Genomic DNA, 22,180 nt, shown 5'->3' on the forward strand with positions numbered 1-22,180 from the left:
TAACATATGATAGTAAGAGCATGTGTAAGGGCTCCTTGCATTTTAAGTGCATAAGATTAGATTATTAACTTTAGTTTTAAAAGTAGTGATATTTTGCCAAAACTTGTTAAGCTCTTCTGATGTAGTGATTTAAGTGTTTTCTGTTTTTTTGTGCATTGTGTTAGGGCTAAGTGCTCTGCTATAAGGAGGTGCAACTCAGTTAATAGTATCAAATTTATAGATGTGAAACTTGCTGTTGTATGATGTGAGAAAGGGGAAGATTCTGGAGTGTGTGATATAAAGCAATCTCTAATTAAATATGCAGCTAGATTGTTTTATAGTTGAGTATAGATGAAACTAGAACTAGTAGAAGCAGAATTTAATTAGCACAACAGTCTTAATGCTTATAGGGTAAGTGCTGTTTGTAATGGAAGACCAATAAAGTTGGTGTATTAAGGAAGAAAGAATTGACGTAGGATTTCGAAGATAAAATCTTGTACAACCTGTAGTCTCTTTAGTTCTTGAATAATAAACATTAACCACCAATTTAACCACCAGAGGTTTTATTAGGTACTGGTAACTGGGGCCTGTGTTCTGAATTCCCAGTTGATATCTTGAAAAATCAGAATAGAAAACTATGATTGACATCATACTGAAATGCCAAAAATTTCCCCACCTATGAGCTTGAGCCCCAGATCTATTAAGTACCTAGTGTTAACTACAAAAGACCATTTGGTTTTAGCGCACGTGTTCTTGAGGATAAGTAGTTTTAAACCTATACTGGCTAAAATGGTAGGCATGTATAGTGGCAACAAGAATCAAACTTGAGACACTCAACTCATGAGGTACCCCATTGTCACTACTGCGCCATACAAACCTGTAGCTGAAGAAACTTGGATTAATGAAAAACAATAACGAGAAATCATAATGGCACTAATTTGATTACTGGATAGTTGAAATAATGAAAAATTAATCTCCATTAACTGATTATTCTCATAAGTTATGACACTAAGCAGTTAAGCTGAACAAACTTTACTTTTTTTTTAATATAATAATGAGGAGCCACAATGTCAAAATTTTAATTGCTTAAATGGTGGGAATAATCAAAAACTGTTATATTCAGAATAAATTGTAATTTGTACTAACTAGATATTTTCTTTTACACTAGATGATGCTCATAGTTAATTGATTTAATTGCTTAGCTGTATTTTAAACGTAGTAAAACTACATGTACTTTTCAAATGAAAACAAAGAGTTAGTTTTATACAAGAAAATTTTATGAAAAAGTTTTACCAGAATGTAGAAAGACAGTCTAAAAATCTAATAACCATAAGCATTTTTAATATCACATAAAATATCACAAAGAAATCTTGTAAACTTTCAAAGCCGCAATTTATATAAATTACATAATAAGATATATTATTTGAAGAAGCTACACAATCTGTTGGTAGTTCTCCAATTTCAAGCTCTTTCATCAGGTAGTTTTTTCATAGTGCAGTAAAACAATTTGAACAACTGTTGCATTATTCTCAAGACAGAGTAGGTATGGTGTGTGTATGATCACTTTAATTTAAATAAAAGTACAGAACAACATTTCAACCTTCTTAGGCCATATTCAGTTAACCTTTTTACTTCTAGTGGGTTTCTCGTCATCATGAACTGTTGCATTGCTTTGAAATAAGTGGGAGGTTGAAAATTAATCACTGCAGTGTGGCTTGCTTTGGTCTGAATATCCATATTGTATTTAGATATCTAATGCTAATTGCAAATAAAGTTAATTTTGTTTAGCTGGTGGATTTTTTATTTTAAAAATATACCTTATTTTATGGTATTGCAAATGTTTAAAATGTTAACTATGTGGATCTAACAAGCCTCACAATTGATAATCTGCTTGGTTTTACAGGACATCTAAATGGTCTGAAGTCATAGACTCAAGAAATTTTACAGAATGTGTTTTGCATACTGTACTTGTAATTTAAAACAAATTTTTATTGGCAGAATGATTAATTTGACTCTACTGTGCTTTGACATCACCATAATTAGTCATGTATCTGAAATTCATAAAAACTAAAAATTGTGTATTGTTCCAGACTTTTCAGTACCTTATATTTTTCCTTGCAGCTTTCTTCTTATGAAAAAAATTTTTTTACTAACTGTAACCTATGATTTGACACTGTTAATTTAAGTGGCTTAGATGGTGGTCTTTATACTTGTCTTATGTATGTGATTTAAATGAATGGTATTGCTGTAGTCAAACATCTTTATTAGTGGAATTGAAAATCAAATTCTAGAGAAAATATTGATTTTCTAGAAACAACACACTAACGACATATTTTCCTTTTGACTACCAATACCTAATCCATCAAAACATTTTCATGTGCAAAATTTTTATCAATCAGTAAAATTCACACTTGAACATTCTCCAAGAGAAATACATTTTCATAATGTCAATGTATCATTCTAAAAAAAAAAAAAAACTTATATACTGATTTGCACAAAAACCCCTGTAGACAAACTACAATATAAAGTTAAATCCACTATCAGGGAGAATCATGTGCAGAAGTTGTACTGAAGAGGAAAGTGTCTAAACTTATTGCATGTAAATATGGTCCATTATAGTGGATATAAACTTTATTTTACTTTACTTTGTACATGTATTTATCAGTTATTTAATCACAATATTTCTATGACCAAAGTTCTCATCTGGCCCACATCAAATGAAATACTACTAACAAAGCCCTTACCATCAAAGACATACACTGTGAGTAATGATTATAAAACATACATTGAGTTAAGTATATTCATTAAAGAAAAAAAGGTCATAAAGTTTCTCAAAAAAAAAGAAAATGTAATTTCATATAGTTGAGTCCTTAACCTTTCTGACCTCAAGCAATTTAGCAAGGATTTGCTGTTTAGCATTTATTATTCAAATCTCAGAAATAATTCACAAATCCTATAACAAAATTTTCAATCTTCTCAAGCTCAGTGAACATCTGATGCAAGTCTTCCCTAGAATTTCTTTTGTTTTTTCCAAAAAGAAATTTTTTTTTTCCTGCAAAAGTAAATTATACCATATTCATAAAATGGCTGTTCCTCTTGTATTAAAGTTTGAATTGAAACTTGTAAGTTTATAAAAGCTACCAGTACTTTCTCTCACCAACATGAAAAACAAAAACTGAGTGAAATGGGTCTTTTATCAAATTCAAGATGATATATCACTTTCAGCTAAAAAATACAACTAATAATATGTTGAATATCTTTATATTATCATAAGAGCATGGTATAAAAACCACAAATTCATGTCAAGATAAAAGAAAGATCTTTTAGGTGCCCTACACTTGAACCAGGCGAAGAACTTATCAATGACATTTTTCTCACTGGTATTGGAACTACTTTTAAATCAAAAGCTGACAAAGCTGAAAATAATTCTGCTGAATCAGTATTTTTAGCACTGTCACCCCATACAGTATGAACTTTGTCCTTTAATTTGGTCTTTTATGGACAATTTGAGGAAAGCTGTGAAACAAATCTTTTTATTATCACATTTAGAACCATCATAAAATACCAGTCAAGCATATCCATTATTTTAATTATTTCTGTAGCTACCCCAATGCCTCAGTCCTTTAGTTGATTTATTTGTTGTCATTTCCCAAACTTAATTTATTTCAACACTTTTTAAAAGCAAATAGTTTTAGTTTAGCTACTAAAATGCATTTTCTTGTGTTCTTTGAATTATTTTCATTCTCTGAATTCTCTAGTTCATGTTTTTTTTTTTTAATATTTATTGCAGTTTTCCAAACTTGATTCAATTCAACTTTATACATTTTTTGGTTTGTATTTTTGCTCCCATGTTTACATTGAAGAAGAGTGACAAAAAACTTCACATATTGACCATTCAATATGTCAAAATTAGAAGAAAATATGATACACTTTTTACAGACCTTTAAGAAGCAGAAGAATGGGGTTTAAGGGCTATAGAGCAATACATTGGTCAAAATAATTTTTAGTGAAATTTAAAAAATAATACTCAGGTGTGTACATTCAGAATCCCCTTGGTACGCATTCAAAGTTTCAGGTCTCTTGACTTGTTTCTTTTACAACAGTAGCTATAGTACACATGCAGGGCTGTTTTATAATTCTAGATTATTAACTCTTATTACTTAATTGAAAAAGTTCTGTTATTTTAATGTTTATTTAGTGTATGTTATTTCAATGTTTTCATATGTGTAAGTTATGTTTCTTCAGAGAGAGATACTGTTCTTCTGTTGTTTCTTTAATACTCTTTTCAGTTGACTACCATTCCTTTATTTCTCAGCAGAGTTGTTAGATGTATGTATTTTAATGATTTTATTGAATCAAAAGTTAACCGTAAAATGTGTATTTTGAGGTTTTTTCAACCATGTTTACAACAATCAAGAAGAAAATTGGCACAAATATAAATTTTTATTGGCACAGCACATTAACATACAAAAATAGTGTACTTTCCCATTTTCAGTCTAAGCTTACAAAAAATTATACTTGTGTTTTTCAATTACTTGACCAATTTTGATCAATTTATATCAGATTTGGTTCAAAGATACTTTCCAAAGGGACCTAAACATTGACAAAGAAAAATGGTGAACTTGTCCATTTTTAGTAATTATAATGGGTCCACATGCTAGAAGAAAAGCATAACTCTGGGGTTTTTGAAAATTACTCTGTCATATTTCAGCCAATTTACATGGAATTTGTTACAAAGTTACTTTCTTTACAGATCCTAGAGAGATATAGGCAGTTCTAGAATTTTTGTATTTTGCTAAATTTTTCATTAGGGAAAACACAGTTTTGGGTTTTCATAAACTATTCTTATGCATGTCAATTAATTTACATGAGATTCAGTACAAAGATACCTTCTAGGACAGTGGTTCCCAACCTTTTGGCACTCGCGACATGAAAATGTAATTGATGAAATAAAATTAATGTTATCCCAAGCTACTTCTAACAAGGCTACGCAACTCCTCTGCCAAGGCTGCGCGACCCCTTGGGGGGTCGTGACCCACTGGTTGGGAACCCCTGTTCTAGGAGGTCTCAAGCAGTGATGTAGTCAGTTTTTGATTTTCCTGACTGTTTTGTTTTTTTACAATTTTTCTGTTGTCAAAATTGGCCATGTTAGGATTGCCTGGTGATGACATTTTGCATTTGTCTGTAATTGTTGGCCTCTTAAATTTTATTTGCTCAATTTTTTAAAAATATTTCACTATTTCATTTTGTGTATCATTAATTCCAATATGGTGCTTACCTCACAAGATTAACAATTCTCATTCAGTGCTGCTCTCTATATCCAAACTTTTTCTTCACTCATGTCACAAGTCTTCTGATCACCGCTGCTGGAATTGTAATATTCAAACATGTCTCTCACAAATTATCATGCTTCACCTCTTAACTAATGGGGGAATGACATGCTCACGTGATGCATGTGGCTCCCTCTATAATCCCTCACACTGCCAGACCTTTCCGTTTGGCAGCTTTTGAATACAATATTTCTTCTTTTTTTTTTAAATACTTTAAAACATTTTCTCCAAGTTTCTTGTTGATCTATTCCTGCATTTGACAATTTTGTGCAGATTTTGTGAGTTATTAATTCTGAAGTCAACATTACTACTTTGGGTGTCACACCAACAACCAATGTTTGTCTTAAGCCTCACAAGCAGGCCTCCCAGTAATGGGTCTTTCTTTTGTATATCAAGAGATTGAAAGTTACATGGGCCAACCTTTGTCCCTTGAAATTGCCCAGAGTTTTCATGATTATGCTGAAATTATTCAGAATGATAAGGATTTTGTCATCTTTTACCTTCTGTGTTTGTTTGTCACTCCTTCTCAATTCCGGCCTCAAGATTCCAGTTGTCTTTCACAGATTTTGTATCTTAGGTTTAAGATATTTTGTCACTTTCCCTTATCTCATACTCCCCTTGTCCTTCCTTGTTGCCTCCCTCTCCTAATATTTGGATTCATGCAGATCATTTTCTTTTCCATTTAAGTGAACAGATCATCATGCCTTGCCACCTGAGAGCCTCTGATAACTCTTCCTTACCATTGTTTGGACTTTCTGTTTTTGGATCAACAAGATTGTTAATCTTACGCATACTTTATTCTTGCCTTTAGCTTACTTACCCTTACTACCTTTCTTGGGTATCTTTCTTCCATACATTTGTTGTTGAGGCTCTTCATGGAAATCCTGAGGGTTTTTCTGTCAGGATTCTTCACCTTTTGTCCTCCACATTAACTCGAATGTCATCCTCATTTCTGGTGTGACATACATGGTTTTATTGTTGTTGAGATCTAATAGGTAGGGACTCGATTTTGGCTTGGATAAATTTACTTTCCACCTCAAAGATTTAAGTGTTACTCTTTTTTGGATGTTATATATCTTCAGTACTATCCCTGAAAATACTGGATTGCAAATAATATCAGCCTACCAGCAGCCCACTCATTTCAAATTGTTGAGGCAGCCAGAATCCAACACTGTACACCTATTATCTTGAAGCTCAAGCTTCATGTATGGAGGTTATTTGATCTTTTGCATGACATTAAGGTTTATCTCCTAAGTTTGCCATGTATTTATCTCAATCTTTGTGTGGTTCCATGATTGACATTTATCAGTGGAAATGACACACATTGGCATTGGTATTTCACAAGAAGATTGACCTGGTTCTTTAACAGGGGTTTAGCATCTACAGTTGCACTACATAAGGTAGTCTTATCATCTACTGTTCAATACTTGACAAAAATTCTTTGAATCCTGGTACTCTTCAGTTTTCTCAAGTTGCTTTGGGTCATTTGTTCCAAGCAACCATTCTAGTTACATAACTAGTATATTAAGGTTATATGCTCTTTCTCAATACCAATTTGTCACCTAAGTCACATATGTCATGTATCAACTTTACCTGAATGTTTATTTTTCATTGCTTCTGCTGGTTGGAGTGGTTTGTGCTGACTGTCCACAGGACAATTATCATTCTACCTATGTTTTCAGACCTGTTCTTCTTTCTTAAGATGATGTGAGACAGGAAAGAGAATAAATCCTTTCACTAATTCATCTGATTAATATTTCTCACTGCCATGACCAGTCAGATTTCTGCCATTGTTATGTCTACTAAGGGTCTTGAAGGTTTTATGGCCCACACTAAGGCCTTTAGATATGTTTGACAACAACTTTTTATTTATTTATTCCTATTTACATTGACAGGGTGGGTTTAAAAATTCATTCATACTGCTTATTTTAGACTTTCTTTGAAGGAAGTAGACATCATATCAGATTTGTCACATTTCTATGTTCTCAGCATCTGAGTTGAAATGCTCACTGGAGGACTTTGTGCAGATTATTATATGGACCTCTCACAATACTTTTCCCTCACATTACTTGTATGATCTAAAAGTATCTTCCCTTGAGGGTTTTCAACTGCCTCCTGCAGGTATCTTAATCACTTCAGCTAGATTATAAGGAGATGTGAATATTTTTATTGCTATTATTTTCTTTATTTTCTAGGGTCTGTTACCTCTTTTTTTTCACAGGATCTCACTCTTTGGTAAGAGTTGCCCAGGCAAGTGAGCTTTACCAGACCAATTTTGCATTGGCTGCCACTAACTCAATATCTTTCATCTATGTTGCAACAAGTTGTGTAGAAATAAGAGGTTTTATAAGACCACCTGACTGAGTGGTATCACTGTATCATGCTGGACTGCCAAGAGTAAAGCATAAAGGGACCCTGCCCATCCATGCTAATCCTTTGATTAAATGAATTGGAATTAGTTTTCCTTTAAAAATTTAGCAAACGTTTCCTCAGAATTCCCTATGCACATTGCCCCCTCAGATTCTACTGTTAAAGCTAGGGAGTTATTGTTATGCTCAATTTTCAATTGCTTAATACCAGTTCAGATATGAACCTCAGCTATCTAGTTGGGTTGAGCATTGCCCTTTGTTTTGGTCAATATTGGTTCAGTACATTTTTCATAAAATAAGGCCCATTGTATTCTTGTAATTCCAAATGCAAAGTGGTCCATTCTTGGGTCCTTGATTGTGCACAGTTTGTTCCACAACCTCCCTATAATTCTAGAAACAAGTGAATTTTAACCTGCCCAGATGAGTGGAGAGTGATGATGTGTGCTTATAATTTTAAACTTTATGAGTTCTGTTTCCTCAGGTTGGGTTAGACATACAAGATCCCATCATTAGAGCATGGGGTTTTGCTATCCAGACTTCTTCAGGTTGAGGAGAAAGTTTGTCCACTTTAGTGTTGTTTACCTTCTCATTATGATTCTGGTGGCTTGAAACACATTACTCTATGGCTAGAGGCTAGAATCCACTCATAAGTATATAAGTATATATATATATATATATATTGCATCCAATTGCCCTTACCACCAACATGAGATATAGGGACCATGGTCTTATATTTCCAATCCTGAGCAGTGAAACCTCGATTATCTTGTAGAGGCTTGGTCAGTAGGGAGGATAAATCATGTATAGTTTTACCCAGAGTACATGTATTAAGTTCTGGGTGAAGAACTTACATGTTTTTGATGTAGTGCAATTCTCTTACTAGGGTGCCAGTCTTCAATACATGCTCATGATTTATGTAAATACTTTCTGTATGGATCAGCCCTTTCATCTTATCAGTATGGTATTCTAGCTGTCATATGAGAGGAGATAATTATATTTTGGAAATTAACATTTTATTAAATGTATTTCTAATAATTCTTTCTCACTCTTCTGTCTCCCCCCACCCTAAAAACCAGTGTTATAAACTGCAGATTGAGCATCTGAATAATGTGCCTACATACAGCCCTAAGACATAGTGCATTAACATTGGTAGAGGGTGTCAGAGAAATATTGCTAATGGTAGTTAAGTGGGATATAAAAGACTGTAGCACGTGAGAGAAAGAAAGTCAGACCAGTGCTTAGATGGAACCCTGGCAGTTAAATAATAGTTATAGTTTGAAAAGAGGTAAGTGTTATTGGAATTACATTCCTGATTTAAAAAAATGTTAATGTGTATAACCAATAGGTAGCCAAAGTTTTATTCTATCTCATGATGTATACATTGTTTTTTGTACAGAGAATTGTCTTCACTTTTTCTAATTCAAACTTTGTTCTCGTAGGAAACATCATTGAGCTTAGCTAACTTTTAATGGTTCTTATTACATTGTTGGAAAGCCAGAGAAATTGTGATAGTTATTATATATATTCTGTTTCTTGGATGTTATTCTTTGGTACATTATTTAATTAAATATATTTAGTGCAGTGGTGTACCACTAGTATAAAAGAGAAAAGGGTTAAGTTTAATTGGCAGTCAAGGGCATAAAAAAAGGAAAACTGAAGTAATTTACTGTATTTTTTGTTTTTAATGTGTATTTTTATTTATTACAAATGCAGCTAAAATATAAGTGACAGAATCTTTGTTAGATTAGGTAAAATAAAGAATAATAATTTTTTTTCATTTGAATACTTGCAAGCATTTTGTGTGTGGTCTATGTTTTACATACTTTGTAGAGTAACTTAAATACCAAGTGATTTTCAATTTATGTTGTGAGAATACAAGTTAGATATGGTTTAGAAAGAAATAAAACAAAGAAATTTAAATATAAATAAATCTATACTGTTATAAGTTTTAAGCGATATAGGATAAACAAGTATAGTTTCATGTTATGATTTGAAGTCATTCTACAAAGAGAAAATGGTAATTTAGATATGTTTTTATGGTAGTGACAAGATTCGTCAAATTGGTCAATTTCGTATAGTTAGGGTAGAGGAAATAAACTATAAAGTTTTACAGAAAAAAAAATATTTAGGAGGTTTTAGAGATTATGCAAATGAAATGAGATTTTTTTACACAGGAAGAAAAGTATTTTTAACCTTAAAATGCAAACCACTTTGCAATTGGAGTCAAATGCTGACTCAATATATTCACAGTGAAATTTTTTGTGGAAATGCTTCATTGCAAAATTATAATTTTATGTCTACATATGTTTCTCAAATTGCAGAATTTTGTGAAGATGCACAAAAAATATTGATAATTATGAAAACTGAAGGTTAGCTTACGGTCAGTTTTTAGGTGGAATCAACTGAGCCTGTAACGATTAAATTACTACATTGGTTTCTCATTAAAAGTACTAGTGTTACTTAAGGAAAAACTGCTATTGAAAATAACAGTTAAAGTAAGTTAATTTTCATTATGCCTTACTTGTTCAAAAATGTTGATTGCTGAATAACTTCAGAAATTTGTAGACATGGACTGTTAAGTCTAACATAACATTATGTTGTTAATCTATTTACATGGAACAGGATTCATGTTTACCAATGAACTCAAGGTTCATAAGAAGCACTAAAAAATGGAAAATAAAAGTGGCTGTCATGTACCATTTAAACACTGTAGAGTAAACTAAACTTATTTGATATATTGGCTCCTTAGCATGCATGTTTCTTCATTTTTTCAGTGTATAATGTAAACCTTTTATTTTAATATATTTATATTTAAAGAAGCAGTTAATTATTTTTGAAGTGTTTCATGTTTATAATGGAATTCAAGAATAATTTGGAAATACTGATAATTAAACCTTTTTATGAATTACCATAAATGTAATCTTTCTCATAAAACTTATCATGAATCATTTTACTTTCTGTAAAGGCCTGACATGGCCAAGTTGTTATGATGCTGGACTCATAATCTAAGGGTTGCAGGTTCAAATCCCTGTCACACCAAACATGTTTACTCTTTCAGTCATGCGGGTTTTATAATATGACTATTAATCCCTCTATTCATTGGTAAAAGAGTAGCCCAAGAGTTGATGGTGGGTGGTGATGACTAGCTGCCTTCCCTCTAGTCTTACACTGCTAAATTAGGAATGACTAGTGCAAATAGCCCTCGTATAGCTTTGTGCAAAATTTAAAAACAAACTTTCTGTGAAGAGGTCATGTAGTATCATCAAAAGTCTTGCAAGTAATAAACATTCTTCTGTTTAACATATTCAATTAATGAGCTCAAAATTTAATCAATTAGTAAATTTCACCAGGCATATCTCTGTTTGTGAATGTTCATTATGTAGGCTCATCTGTTTTTTATGCGTGTTGTCAGAACTTGATCAGTGAAACTGTAATATGCTAAAAAATGAATATAATATCAAGAAATTACACATCAGGACTCAGTGTTTTTGGTTGTTTTTTTTATGGAGCGAGCTTGGGCTAATCCTGTAACTTATTGTAAAATGTACCCTATTATGGATGTTATTAGAAATGTCACTGCATTAAATAGAAGTTGTTATATAAATTGAAAGGAAACTAAAGATAATAAAGATATCTTTATTTTTCTGTGAACTTGTACTTCATGAAAGAAAATACAAGTCAGATTATTTCCTATTTTACAGATCGTTTAAATAATTATTAATTCTTACATGATCTTTCATTTTTCTCTAAAGCATGGTATATGTGTAATTTTTTTCTCCTTTAAAGTAGTATCTTTTTCCTAATCAAAATAAGTAATGTAAAAAATTTCTGCGTTACTCTCAGTGTAACCTATTTTCATTTCTGTATAACCCGTTACCCTCTAGCTGACATGTTTTTCAGTAAAATGTCAAATGCTGTTGATGTAGGAATAGAAAAATCATACAATTTATACCATCACTTTGTAGCAGTTAATTCTTTCATATCCTGAAACAGCTGTTAATTATTTGTTTATGAATTTGAAATTGTAAGAAACAAAATCCTCAAATTGGCAACATATGGAAAATATTGATAGTAGCTTTAAAATGGCTTAAGTGTTGAGGTGTTAAACTTAATTCAGTGTTTTTTCCCTAAATAATGTTTCTTTTTTTTTTAATTGCCTACATTTTGTAGATAATTCTCACATTGTTGCAAAAGGACTTTAAGCTTATGAATAAGAGTCTACCTGTAAAAGATCAGTGTTGTCAAAAGACATTTAATTAAAGTGACAGAAAACCCAGCATAAAAGTTACCCAAAGTTAAAAATTTTCTTAAATGAAGAGAATGAAGTGATAATCTGAAAAAAATGTAACAAAAAAAAAAGTATTGGGACCATGATAATGTAAATGAAGAAAAGTCATTACAGGAAAAAGTGGGAGAGGGGTAATAACTTTTTACATTGCGATAAACAAGGTGGCATAACATTCTGTAAGGTATGTCATTAAGAGAATGTGAATCTGAAAATACTACTAGTGGTTTACTAGCAGGAACGGCTTGTGGGACCACCAGTAGTTTCAGAAAACTATATTATGATTGGCCAGTCATAGCCAGGTATCTAGCCCTGTTAATCAGACAAGCACTTGACTTCAGCCAGGCCATAACACAAATTTTTTAATGAAAATGTTTTTTAAGTTATAAATCAAAAGTGTGTATATGTGAAAAGTTTTTAATAATTGCTTACCTAATACAAATGTTAAATTTTTACACAGAAAATGACTGGCAAACTCAATTATCCAGTTATTGCAAGGACATATCAGGTGAGACTAGACTCAAGTTTTATGCACGAATCTTCTACTCTGCATAAAGTACTTTAACACATTCTAGCACAATGTTCATAGGCCAGTAACTTTTCTTTCCAAGATATATTTTCTCTTTTATTCACGATTACTACTTAGAATGTTTTGCAGGTGCTCAGTGCAGATTCTGCAAACATTTTTACATGTCAGTTTCACAGGTCATGGAGTCTTGAACCACCTAACCTTTAAAGAAGGTGCATCACAGCTGTAAAAGGGAAAATTGAAATGAATAATTACATATCTGACATAATCAGTGTCATAACCCAAGCTGTTAAATAAATTATTTTTATCAAAGCAACAAATCCTGTTCTATACCCCTTGAAACTTACTCCCACAATTCATGAATTAATTGCAAATAGACATGACTTCATTAGAATCTGTGACATTAAACTGTAACCACTCATTAATGCCAAGAAACATACAGGGAGTGAAAAAAAAAAGTGGACGGTATTGAAAATGTTGTTAATTTGTTATATCTTTCATTAGATAACAGAAAAGTAATGTTTTTAGAATGCATTTGATGAGATCTCTTACAATGTGATTTCAAATCCTCGTTTTAACACTGTCTTTTGTAAATACCTAAACTTTTCATCATTTTAGTTACATATTTTATTAAACATATTGTGTACCTACTGTAATTTCTAATATCTTTTTATTTCTATTAGCCTAAGAATGATCAAACTTTATTCAGTACTCTATATTCAAATTTAAATTGCATTTTTATCTATTAATTCAACCAAAGCTATTTAATTTTTTGCCATTAATTTTAATAAATTGAAGCCTGTTTAAACATTACTGTCTTTGTTATTTTTTTATGTATTAAAGAATTAAATAATCAATCACTTAAGATTAACTATTACTTTTATTTATGCAACAGGTGTGAATATTGAACTGGATATACTTGGTTCCTTCAGTCTTCACACCTGCTTTGCCAACATCAACAACCACTTTTTATATTTAAGCCTTCATATACAACAAGCAGCCTTCAGTGTCAACTTCTCTTTCTTTCAATGAACTTCTTGTTTCCTGTCTCTAGTTCTCCATTGTCTCAGCTTTTCCTTGACAAATTATAATGTGGTGTCAACTGTCCATATTTACTATATTCACCAACCATACTTGTGAATCACTCTCTTATGCTTGAACAACATTAAGTGCAGCTAGTACATGTTTGAGCTAAAAGAATCATTACACAGGAGTTCGCAGTGAGGATGCCTGTGTATTGTACATGACTGATGAATGTTCATAGAATTAAGGAAGTCTGTTCATAGTTTGTCATATGTCTTGTTTGGTTAAGAAATTCCTAGATCAATTTATGCAGAGTCGAGCTTTTAATGGCTTTTTTTATTTTAAGAAGTCACGAGGGTTACCTAGCGGATACTTTTATAGATGCCAATGTATAGTTAAAATTTCTTTATAACCCCCCTCCCATTGTTGTGTTTTTGCAGAATTTGATCGGCCTTTGTTATCGTACTGTGTTTTACAGGATTTATAGCTTAATTTTTGTAATAGTTGAGTGAACATAAAGCAAATTACAGTATTATTAGTCTTTATTAAAGTACTAATGTATTTTACAAAATATTCAAAATATGGCACTTGGAATTTTCAGTTCTGATTTTAATATACAAATATTTGAAAATTTGTATTATTATTACTTTATCCCAAGGTTATATTGTGAAGTTTAAGGTAATCTGTAACGTAGCTTAACATCTTGAAAATTTATGATACATGAAACTTCTGTAATTGTGGTGAAATTGTAATGATTGTAGGTACATAGTGTAATGATTTCTATAATAGACTTGTATGCGTATTTCATTTTGTTACTGCATTTTAAAACTTTCATGGTAAATGAAAGTTTATAATGACATTTTCAATGTTCTATATAATGTGATAAAGTAAGAAAGAGTAAGATTTCTCATGTTTTAAATCATTTCAAAACTTGCTTGTTTGTCATGGTAGTGTGTGTTATTTTGTGTATATTATGATATTTTGTAATTATATTAAAAACATTTTTTAAGATTATTTATATCACTCATAATTGTTTTTGCATTATCACCAATCTAGCCTTCTGTGAAGTCTGCTAGAAATATAGAAGAAGAAAATACTGACATTAAGAGAACCCATGCTCAATCCATAGAGAGCTCCGAAATGACTCTTATTTGGAAAGATGATAACGAGTGCAGAATTAAAGAAATGGAAAGCATGAAAATTAGACCACTGAAAACAGTTAAAGATATGCCAATTTTTTCAGATGATGAACTAGATTGTAGTGAAAAACAAAAGAACAATAATAGATATGAACTTGAATCTGGTAAAGAAAATGACATTCGAACTCAGCTGTTGGAGAGAGCCATGATGGAGAAACGGAAACTTGGGTTAGATAACTTTGGTAGCACAGACAAGAGCTCAGCATTAGAAGCATTGCAGTGTTACAGTCGTGATCATAGTCCTCATACAGAAAAAGAGGAAGAAGTTAAAAGTCTGAAAAAAATCTTGTGTAGAGAGATTTTAGAAGACTCCAAGAGTTACTTGAGTCAAGAAAAGTTTTATCAAGAACCAGATATATTTGGAAGAAAACAAGAAAGTTCTGTTTTACAACCTATTAGTAGTAGTAAGCCTCTTAAATCTATTTTGAAAGTTCGTAAAACAGATGAGTACTCTGAGAGTTGTGGACCTGACACTGTAATCAAAAGTGCTCCAAAGAAAGAAGAAAGTTTTTCTTTTCTGCAAATTCCAGGGTTAGGTTTTGATGATGTTGAGGATGTTGAAGAGTTTCTGTATGGTGATAGTGAAAATACCTCCAAAAGGAGCATACATGCTTCTTTAAAATCTTCTTGTCCAAGAGTTGGGGAGAATTTTGATAATATTACAAAAAGTAAAAGTAGTGGCTGGAGTGATGAAGAGGACAACTTTCATAATAGTGATAAGAGAGGTATGTACATTAGAAATAGAACTCCCAGTCCAGTAGAGGGAGATGAAAAGTGTAAAACTGTTTTTAGTAATAGAAAACTACAGTCTGAGTTTGAAGAAAGCAGTAGGCCTGAAACTCAAAAATCTTCATCTTCATATAGGAGTGCATCAGTTGATGATGATTTAATAATAGACCTACAGTTACCAAAAGACAACTGCAATTTTTCAAGAATTAAAAGTCCTAATAAAGAAAAAAGCAGCTTTAAAGAACTGCCAGAAAAACAAGCTTATGGGATGTGGGAAACTTCAGAAAGAGAATGTGAAATAAGCCACTATTCTCCTTCAAGATATTCCAGATCAATGGAAAATTTTCATAGTCCTCCATTGTATTCTTCAATTCAAAGATGTAAAATTGATGACATCAGGGAAAATAAGCATCTAAAGGTAGAATCTGACATACATCAGTACAGTTCATTTAGATCTAAAGATTCAAGTTTAAAATATCAAAGTGTGAGAGAATATGAAAACAGAAAGCAGACAGATAAAACTAGTTCTTTGTCAACACTTTATGAAGATCTGTCTAAAGAGAAGTTAAGAGCCTTAAAAGAAGAACTAGCTCATCTCAAAAGTCTAGAAAGCAAATCTGGAAGTTATGAACAGCATAATTACTTAAGAAAAATAGAAAAATACAGTCCTGATAATTCAAAACAAATAATCAGGCTAGCAAAAAAATTAAGTCCTTCATTAGACTATGCTCCTCAAAAAAATTCTCTTGAAAGAAAACAACTTAGTCCTGATTATAATGTTGATAAAACAATATCTCTTGATAAAGGGGAACACAGTTCTAGTTATGATGCTGGTGATAAAATTTTTCTTGAAAGAAGAGATCTTAACCCTAGCTATGATCCTTCTAGGAAAATATTACTTGAGGAACGGGAATTTAGTCCATATCGTGATGATAGAAAAACCTCACGTGAAAGAGTAGAGAATAGTCCTGGTTATGATGTTGTTAGAAAAATGTCAAATGAAGGAAGGGAAGTTAGTCCTGCAAATGGTATTGGAAGGAAAACTTCAGTTGAGAGAAAAAAGGTTAGCCCAGATTATGATGCTAGTTTAAAATCTTTCATTGAAAGAAGAGAACTTAGTCCTAGTTATGATATTGACAGGAAGACATTGCTTGAGAGAAGGAAGCTTAGCCCTAGTTATGATGCCTGTAGAAAAAAATTAATTGAAAGAAGAGAACATAGTCCTTGTTATGATGTGAGCAGAAAAACCTCAGTTAAAAAAAGAGAGTATAGCCCTGATTATGATAATGGTAGAAAACCATCTTTAGAGAGAAGAGAGTGTAGCCCTGATTATAGAGAATTTAGTCAAACCTCTGGCTTTGAATTTCAGGGAAGAAAGCTCAATGAAAGGGAAAGATATTCATTAGAAAGTCTTAAAAGGAGTCCACTTTCTGGAAGGTATAAAGTTAATGAAGAATCCTTAAGAAGCGATTCTATAGAAAAGTTCTGTAGGTCATTAGAGAAGAAAGCTAAATCTTCCAGAAAATATTCTTTGGAAGAAAGAAGCTCACTAAGTCCAAGGCGGAACTCTCTGGATAGGAGGCATGGTTCTCGATATTCTTACGAAGACACACCTCAACATAAGTACTCTTTTGAAAAAAGTCCAGAAAGAGACTACATGGAAAGAAGAAGAAAAAGTCCTAGAAGGTCTCCTGATATCAGTCCCAGAAGAGAACATTGGAATCACTCCCCTAAACACTTATCACCAAGTCTGAAAAGAAGTCCAGAAAATAAAGTTTGTTATGACTCTGGAAAACCTGTAACTATGGATTCAGACAAAATTGATACAGAAGCATGTGAATGTTATGGAATTAACCAATCAGTGCAGAACTCCTCCTTTTTTGATTGTGGTTTATCTACACATCCTGACTTAAATGCTATTTTACAAAGACAACCTGATTTTGGCCACCCAGTGCCTCCAACAACTTATCCACCACCTACTTTTCAAGAATCAATTGGACCACCAACTAGTTGTCATATGCCACAGGATCAGATGTTTCCTCCACCTTTTACATCATTCCCTCCTCCAGGGTACCAGCATCTTTCTTATAGCATGCCTCCTGTTATCCCCATGTACTCTCAACCTATTGTTTTACCATCTCTTTCTGTCCCTCCTCCAAGTTTGCCATCACAGTTTACACAATGTCCTCCTCGCTCCAATCTCAGAGTTATTCCATTGGATTCAAATATCCAGAGCAACCCTGTGGTGTATGCACCAAAGCCTGAAATTAAAGTAGAGCCTGACCAAAAGTTTGTTAATTTGACAGAAAAAGAAATGAAGGAATTGGTGGACAAGAAGAGAGAGCTACGGAAACAACTGAACTTGCTGATGGCTGAAGTTGAGAGGTTGCGTAAGACACAAGGAGAAATGATGAGGAAAAAGCAAAGGGAAAAAGATGGTCACAAGGATCCACTTTTACTGGAAAACAGCAAGTTACAGGATGAAATTGGAAAGCAAATCACAGACCTAAAGAAAATTGTTGAAGAAACAGAAAAAAAAATAAAGTTTGGTATGCGGCCATTTTACTTGCAAGAAGCAGAATCTGTTTGCCAAGAGTTTGTAAGTACAGCCTGTGTGTGTATATATATAAAACAACTACATGTGGTTCCATACAAACTAATAATTACTGTTTTTGAGATATTTTCTGTTAGGATTTTTAAAATTCGTGCAAGGTACTTTATTTTTAGTATAACATTAACTGATTTGATTCTATTAATAATTTTATCTACTCTTTTTCTTTTAGCCCTCCACTTATAACTTTACAGTTACACAACTATCCTGAAACTTTTTGTTTTGTTTACATGAATGACACATCTCTCATCTTGTAACAATGTAATTGAACAACTTTCTTAAATTCTCTTGTTTACATGAATAACACCCTCACCTGTAAGCTTGATTCGTCCATTATCCCATATGTATGGGCAAAAATAACCTAAGCAAGTCATTATTTGCTCATTAGTTTTATTTTATAGTGATACTGCTGTGTTTAAGTTTACAAGTTTTATAAGTTAAATTTCTCCCTAATTTCACCCAGGATAACCAGTGCTAATGGTAGTACTTAGTTCTGAAAGCAGTGATAATTTTGTTTCAGTGTTTATATAATGTTTGTTTATATTCATTCATTATTTTTACTTGTTAAAAATAAGGAATAATTTTTCTGCATGTGACATTGTATTTTATTTAACTTGTTTGAGCCATATTTTCAGTTTCAATTCTGTAAATGTTTTCCTGTTCAAACTTCTAGTTATTAATGAGGCTTCTTTCATGTTAGAAATCAGTGAATCTGAGAATAACACAGTGGAAGGTAATAGAGAGATTTTGATGTTAAGGATCTGTTTTGATGGAAATGTGCTGATTTTTGATGGATGTACTTTACTGTAGTACTTTGTACTCAGGGCAGCTTTATCCCAATCCTTGTTGTTGTGACTAGCCAAAGGAGATTTCAGATGCTGGTTTTTAGATGGTGCCTGTAAAACAAGTTATGTGCAGGGTAGATGAGACCCCCTTCAAGAAGGAAGGTGTGCTGCTGGAACCACATAGGGTCATGGAAAACCCTGGGTTCATGAGAACTGGAGATGAATTTCATAAAGTATTCATTGTTCTGCCATTTAGAGCAAAGATCAAATGTTCATTCAAACATGGGTATTTCAGGACAACAACCTGCATTGTACCTTTAATGACATGGGTATGTTGGCCTATTTTATACCACAATTCTGCTGGAGTTATTGTTTCTATAGCTACAGGTTCTTGTGAGTGAGATAAAACAGATTTCTTCTTTTGTATTCCCCAGCACCACCAAAGAAGATAAAGATTGATTTTTAAACATTCTAAACAAGTCGCTGCTAGGAATGAATGGACACAAAGATGGGCAGTGCAACACTTGATGGTGAATGTTGATGGACCAGTTATAGACGTTTAATGAAACATTTGAATGAGGAACAGTCAGTGACTTTGCTACAATAACAGCTGAGTTGTTCTGCAATTTTGATGTAGTGGAGAATCAAGCTTCCTTTTGGACCAAATTCAAGGCTGATAAGAGACCTTGGAGAATTTGGTCACTTGTATAAGTGATCTTCATCCTATACATAAGAAGCCATATCTCAACATTGCATCAACAGATCATGAAAACATCCTTATGGATAGATTTGTGCTAAGCAAAGTCCTGTTGCTTAGAAGTATCTCACTATCATAAGAATGACTAGGTTTGAGGTGGTAACATCAAGCAGCTTGGCAGAAGAAAATCCCATTAGCCAGGCTGTCCTGTTTGGAATACACATGCCATCATCAGACTGGTTGTTACTAACAAATGAGTAAAATTTCCCACAGTCTTGTGTGATGCTTTTACCACTGCTAATGCTGTCAGTGTATCTACTTGTATGTCACTCTTGAAAAAAAGACAAGCATTTGCTTTGATTGTGGATTCATAGAGCAGTATGGAGTGAACTGCCAAACTACTCAACATATGCAAGGGGTTGGGATAAGCCATTTAAATCTGCTTCCACTTATGCTCTGGAAAACTGACCTAAGGAGATAAAGAGGTCAAATTCCATGGAAAGCTTTGTTGTTTATCCTATTCAAGGCTAAGTAATGTTTGAATACTAATAAATATGCATGGACATAAAGTTGATTTCCCTGTTATTACCACAATATCTAGAACCTTGGTCAATCTTGTGGGGTATCAAACACTCCAGGTAAAGGCATCACTTCAGCCAATCCTTTACATGCTCATTTTAGTGAATAACAGTCATATAAATATGAATGGAGAGGCACATCTCTGATTACATGTATATAATTCAGTCACAGAATGATGGTATCTCTGAGCTCATATTGAAATCCAGGGGACATTGCAGAAATTGTTGGCTGCTTTTACCTATTCAGTTGGTAAACTATGTTTCTATGAGAGAGTCTTTCAGTGCCAACAAAATTGGCCCTAAAAACAGTGCATGGTCACATGTTTCAAAATATGCAAGTAACATTTCATGGAGGGCTGTGTTTTAAGTCTTGTGCATTATAGCCATGTGCTGTGGTGGTGGAACCATAGGATGAATACAATGTTTATTGCCCATAAAAAATGATGTATTTACTTGAACAATCATGTATCCAATGAGGAGCATCATTCTAGTATTGTTCTGTAATTACAACTTTCCGGTTTTATACTTTAATGGTTATAGGCATGATAAGCAAATAGAAATAGCTGGAACTAACTCTACAATTAGGGTTGCTTCTGTCATACCATATTTAAAAACAAAAGACGTGGCTACCAAAACACCTGAGGTTGTTCTTTAATTGTTGTACAAACAACCTGGAATCAACACAGTGACAGGAACTCAGTGAATTGCCGTATAAGTAAGAGTATGCTTTTGTGTTTATGACTTTGGGTTGGACTGCAGTAACATGGCATTACAGTTTGCTGCTGTTTTTTAGGTCTTAAATCATACTACTGGTGTTTTGTGGCTAACTTTTCTATAAGTGCTCTTCAGTTGTCTGGTATGAGTAAAAGTGAAATGCATTTTAGGAAGACTTAGGATTGTGACTGTACATTTAGTCACTAAAGCATGCTTCAGTAAAACCTGGTGTGAACTTACTTAGTTAAGAGATTATTAGTTCATGATTGCTGCTGATTCCAGCAAAAGTGGAACTGGAGAGGTTTTGTCAGAAGTGAAGGATGGAGTAGAATGTGCAAGTGCATATATGAACCATACATCTGATATCTTGTAAACACAGATATTGCATAACAAAAAAACAACAACAACAAAAAACATGCCTGCAGTTGTTTTTGTCAAGCATTATGAACACAGTCTGTGTAAGTGAAAGCTCACCAATTGAGTGTATCATGTATAACTAAAATAGTTTGAGCTTTAAAAATCCATAAGAACTGATTGCTTTTTATATCAAAATGTCACTAGTGTATGATGGTACTACATCATTACCTGGATCTACAACATGAAAACGTGTAGACTCAATCTGTGTTACTGCTAGTGGCATCTTGAGGTGTAAAATATGGGATACATCAGGTTTTGCATAATGCAAGGAATGTATGCCATCAAGGTATATGGTAACATGTACATGCAGTTTTCTGGTAGCATTGCATCAAGTTGTTAAGAAAAATGTTACATTTATGTGCTACCAAAGGAAAACTAGATGAAGCAGCATAAACTTTTAACAGAGTATTGTCAGTTCTCTATTGTAGAGAATAGTTCTGAACATAGCTTGTCTTTTCGTAGAGAAAGAAATAGCTAATCCGTATGTGTTTATATGGCACATTTAACCTCATTGAATAAGTTTATACACTGAAGCTATGTGTTATTGACTCTTGAGAGCTGGTTAGATAAGATATCAGAGTTTGAGCCTGATATTCTAAATGACAGTGAAAGTATTGTTGTTTTACCACTTTGACTCAACTGATAAAGAGAAAGATGCAAAATAATTATTTAGTAATCTGAGAATAGTAAGATGAGGAAACATCTGTGGAGTATCTGCAGATCAGGTTTTGTGGTCAGATGAGATAACTGAAGGGGACCTCCTGATCATTATGAGTGGGAATAATATATTAACTTTAGTGTTCTGATGCTGATACTGGTAGGAATAACTGCTGATATGGAAACACATTAACATTTTGAGATGGCTGTTGGTACATGTACATAGGATACATTACAAAATACAGTAGTTTAACTGATGAATAACTTGTGGTTTGTTT

At 32.8% G+C, this 22,180-nt stretch overlaps 1 protein-coding gene across 8 annotated transcripts in view; it reads left to right on the forward strand.

The window, feature by feature from the left end:
- Positions 1–22,180, forward strand: part of LOC143248903 (uncharacterized) — an 87,228-nt gene that overhangs the window by 1,495 nt on the left and 63,553 nt on the right. For 7 of the 8 annotated variants that reach the window (XR_013027260.1, XR_013027258.1, XR_013027259.1 and 4 more), the window contains exons 2-3: positions 12,424–12,471; positions 14,572–18,042. Coding sequence is in view for 5 of the 8 variants with exons in the window: in XM_076497841.1 (XP_076353956.1) it covers positions 12,424–12,471; positions 14,572–18,042 (3,519 nt within the window). In the remaining 3 variants the exon portion in view is untranslated. The remainder of the gene's footprint in view (positions 1–12,423; positions 12,472–14,571; positions 18,043–22,180) is intronic. The other variant, XM_076497838.1, reaches the window with a different exon arrangement.

Source organism: Tachypleus tridentatus, chromosome 4 (genome assembly GCF_004210375.1).
Source record: "Tachypleus tridentatus isolate NWPU-2018 chromosome 4, ASM421037v1, whole genome shotgun sequence".
NCBI lineage: Eukaryota > Metazoa > Arthropoda > Merostomata > Xiphosura > Limulidae > Tachypleus > Tachypleus tridentatus.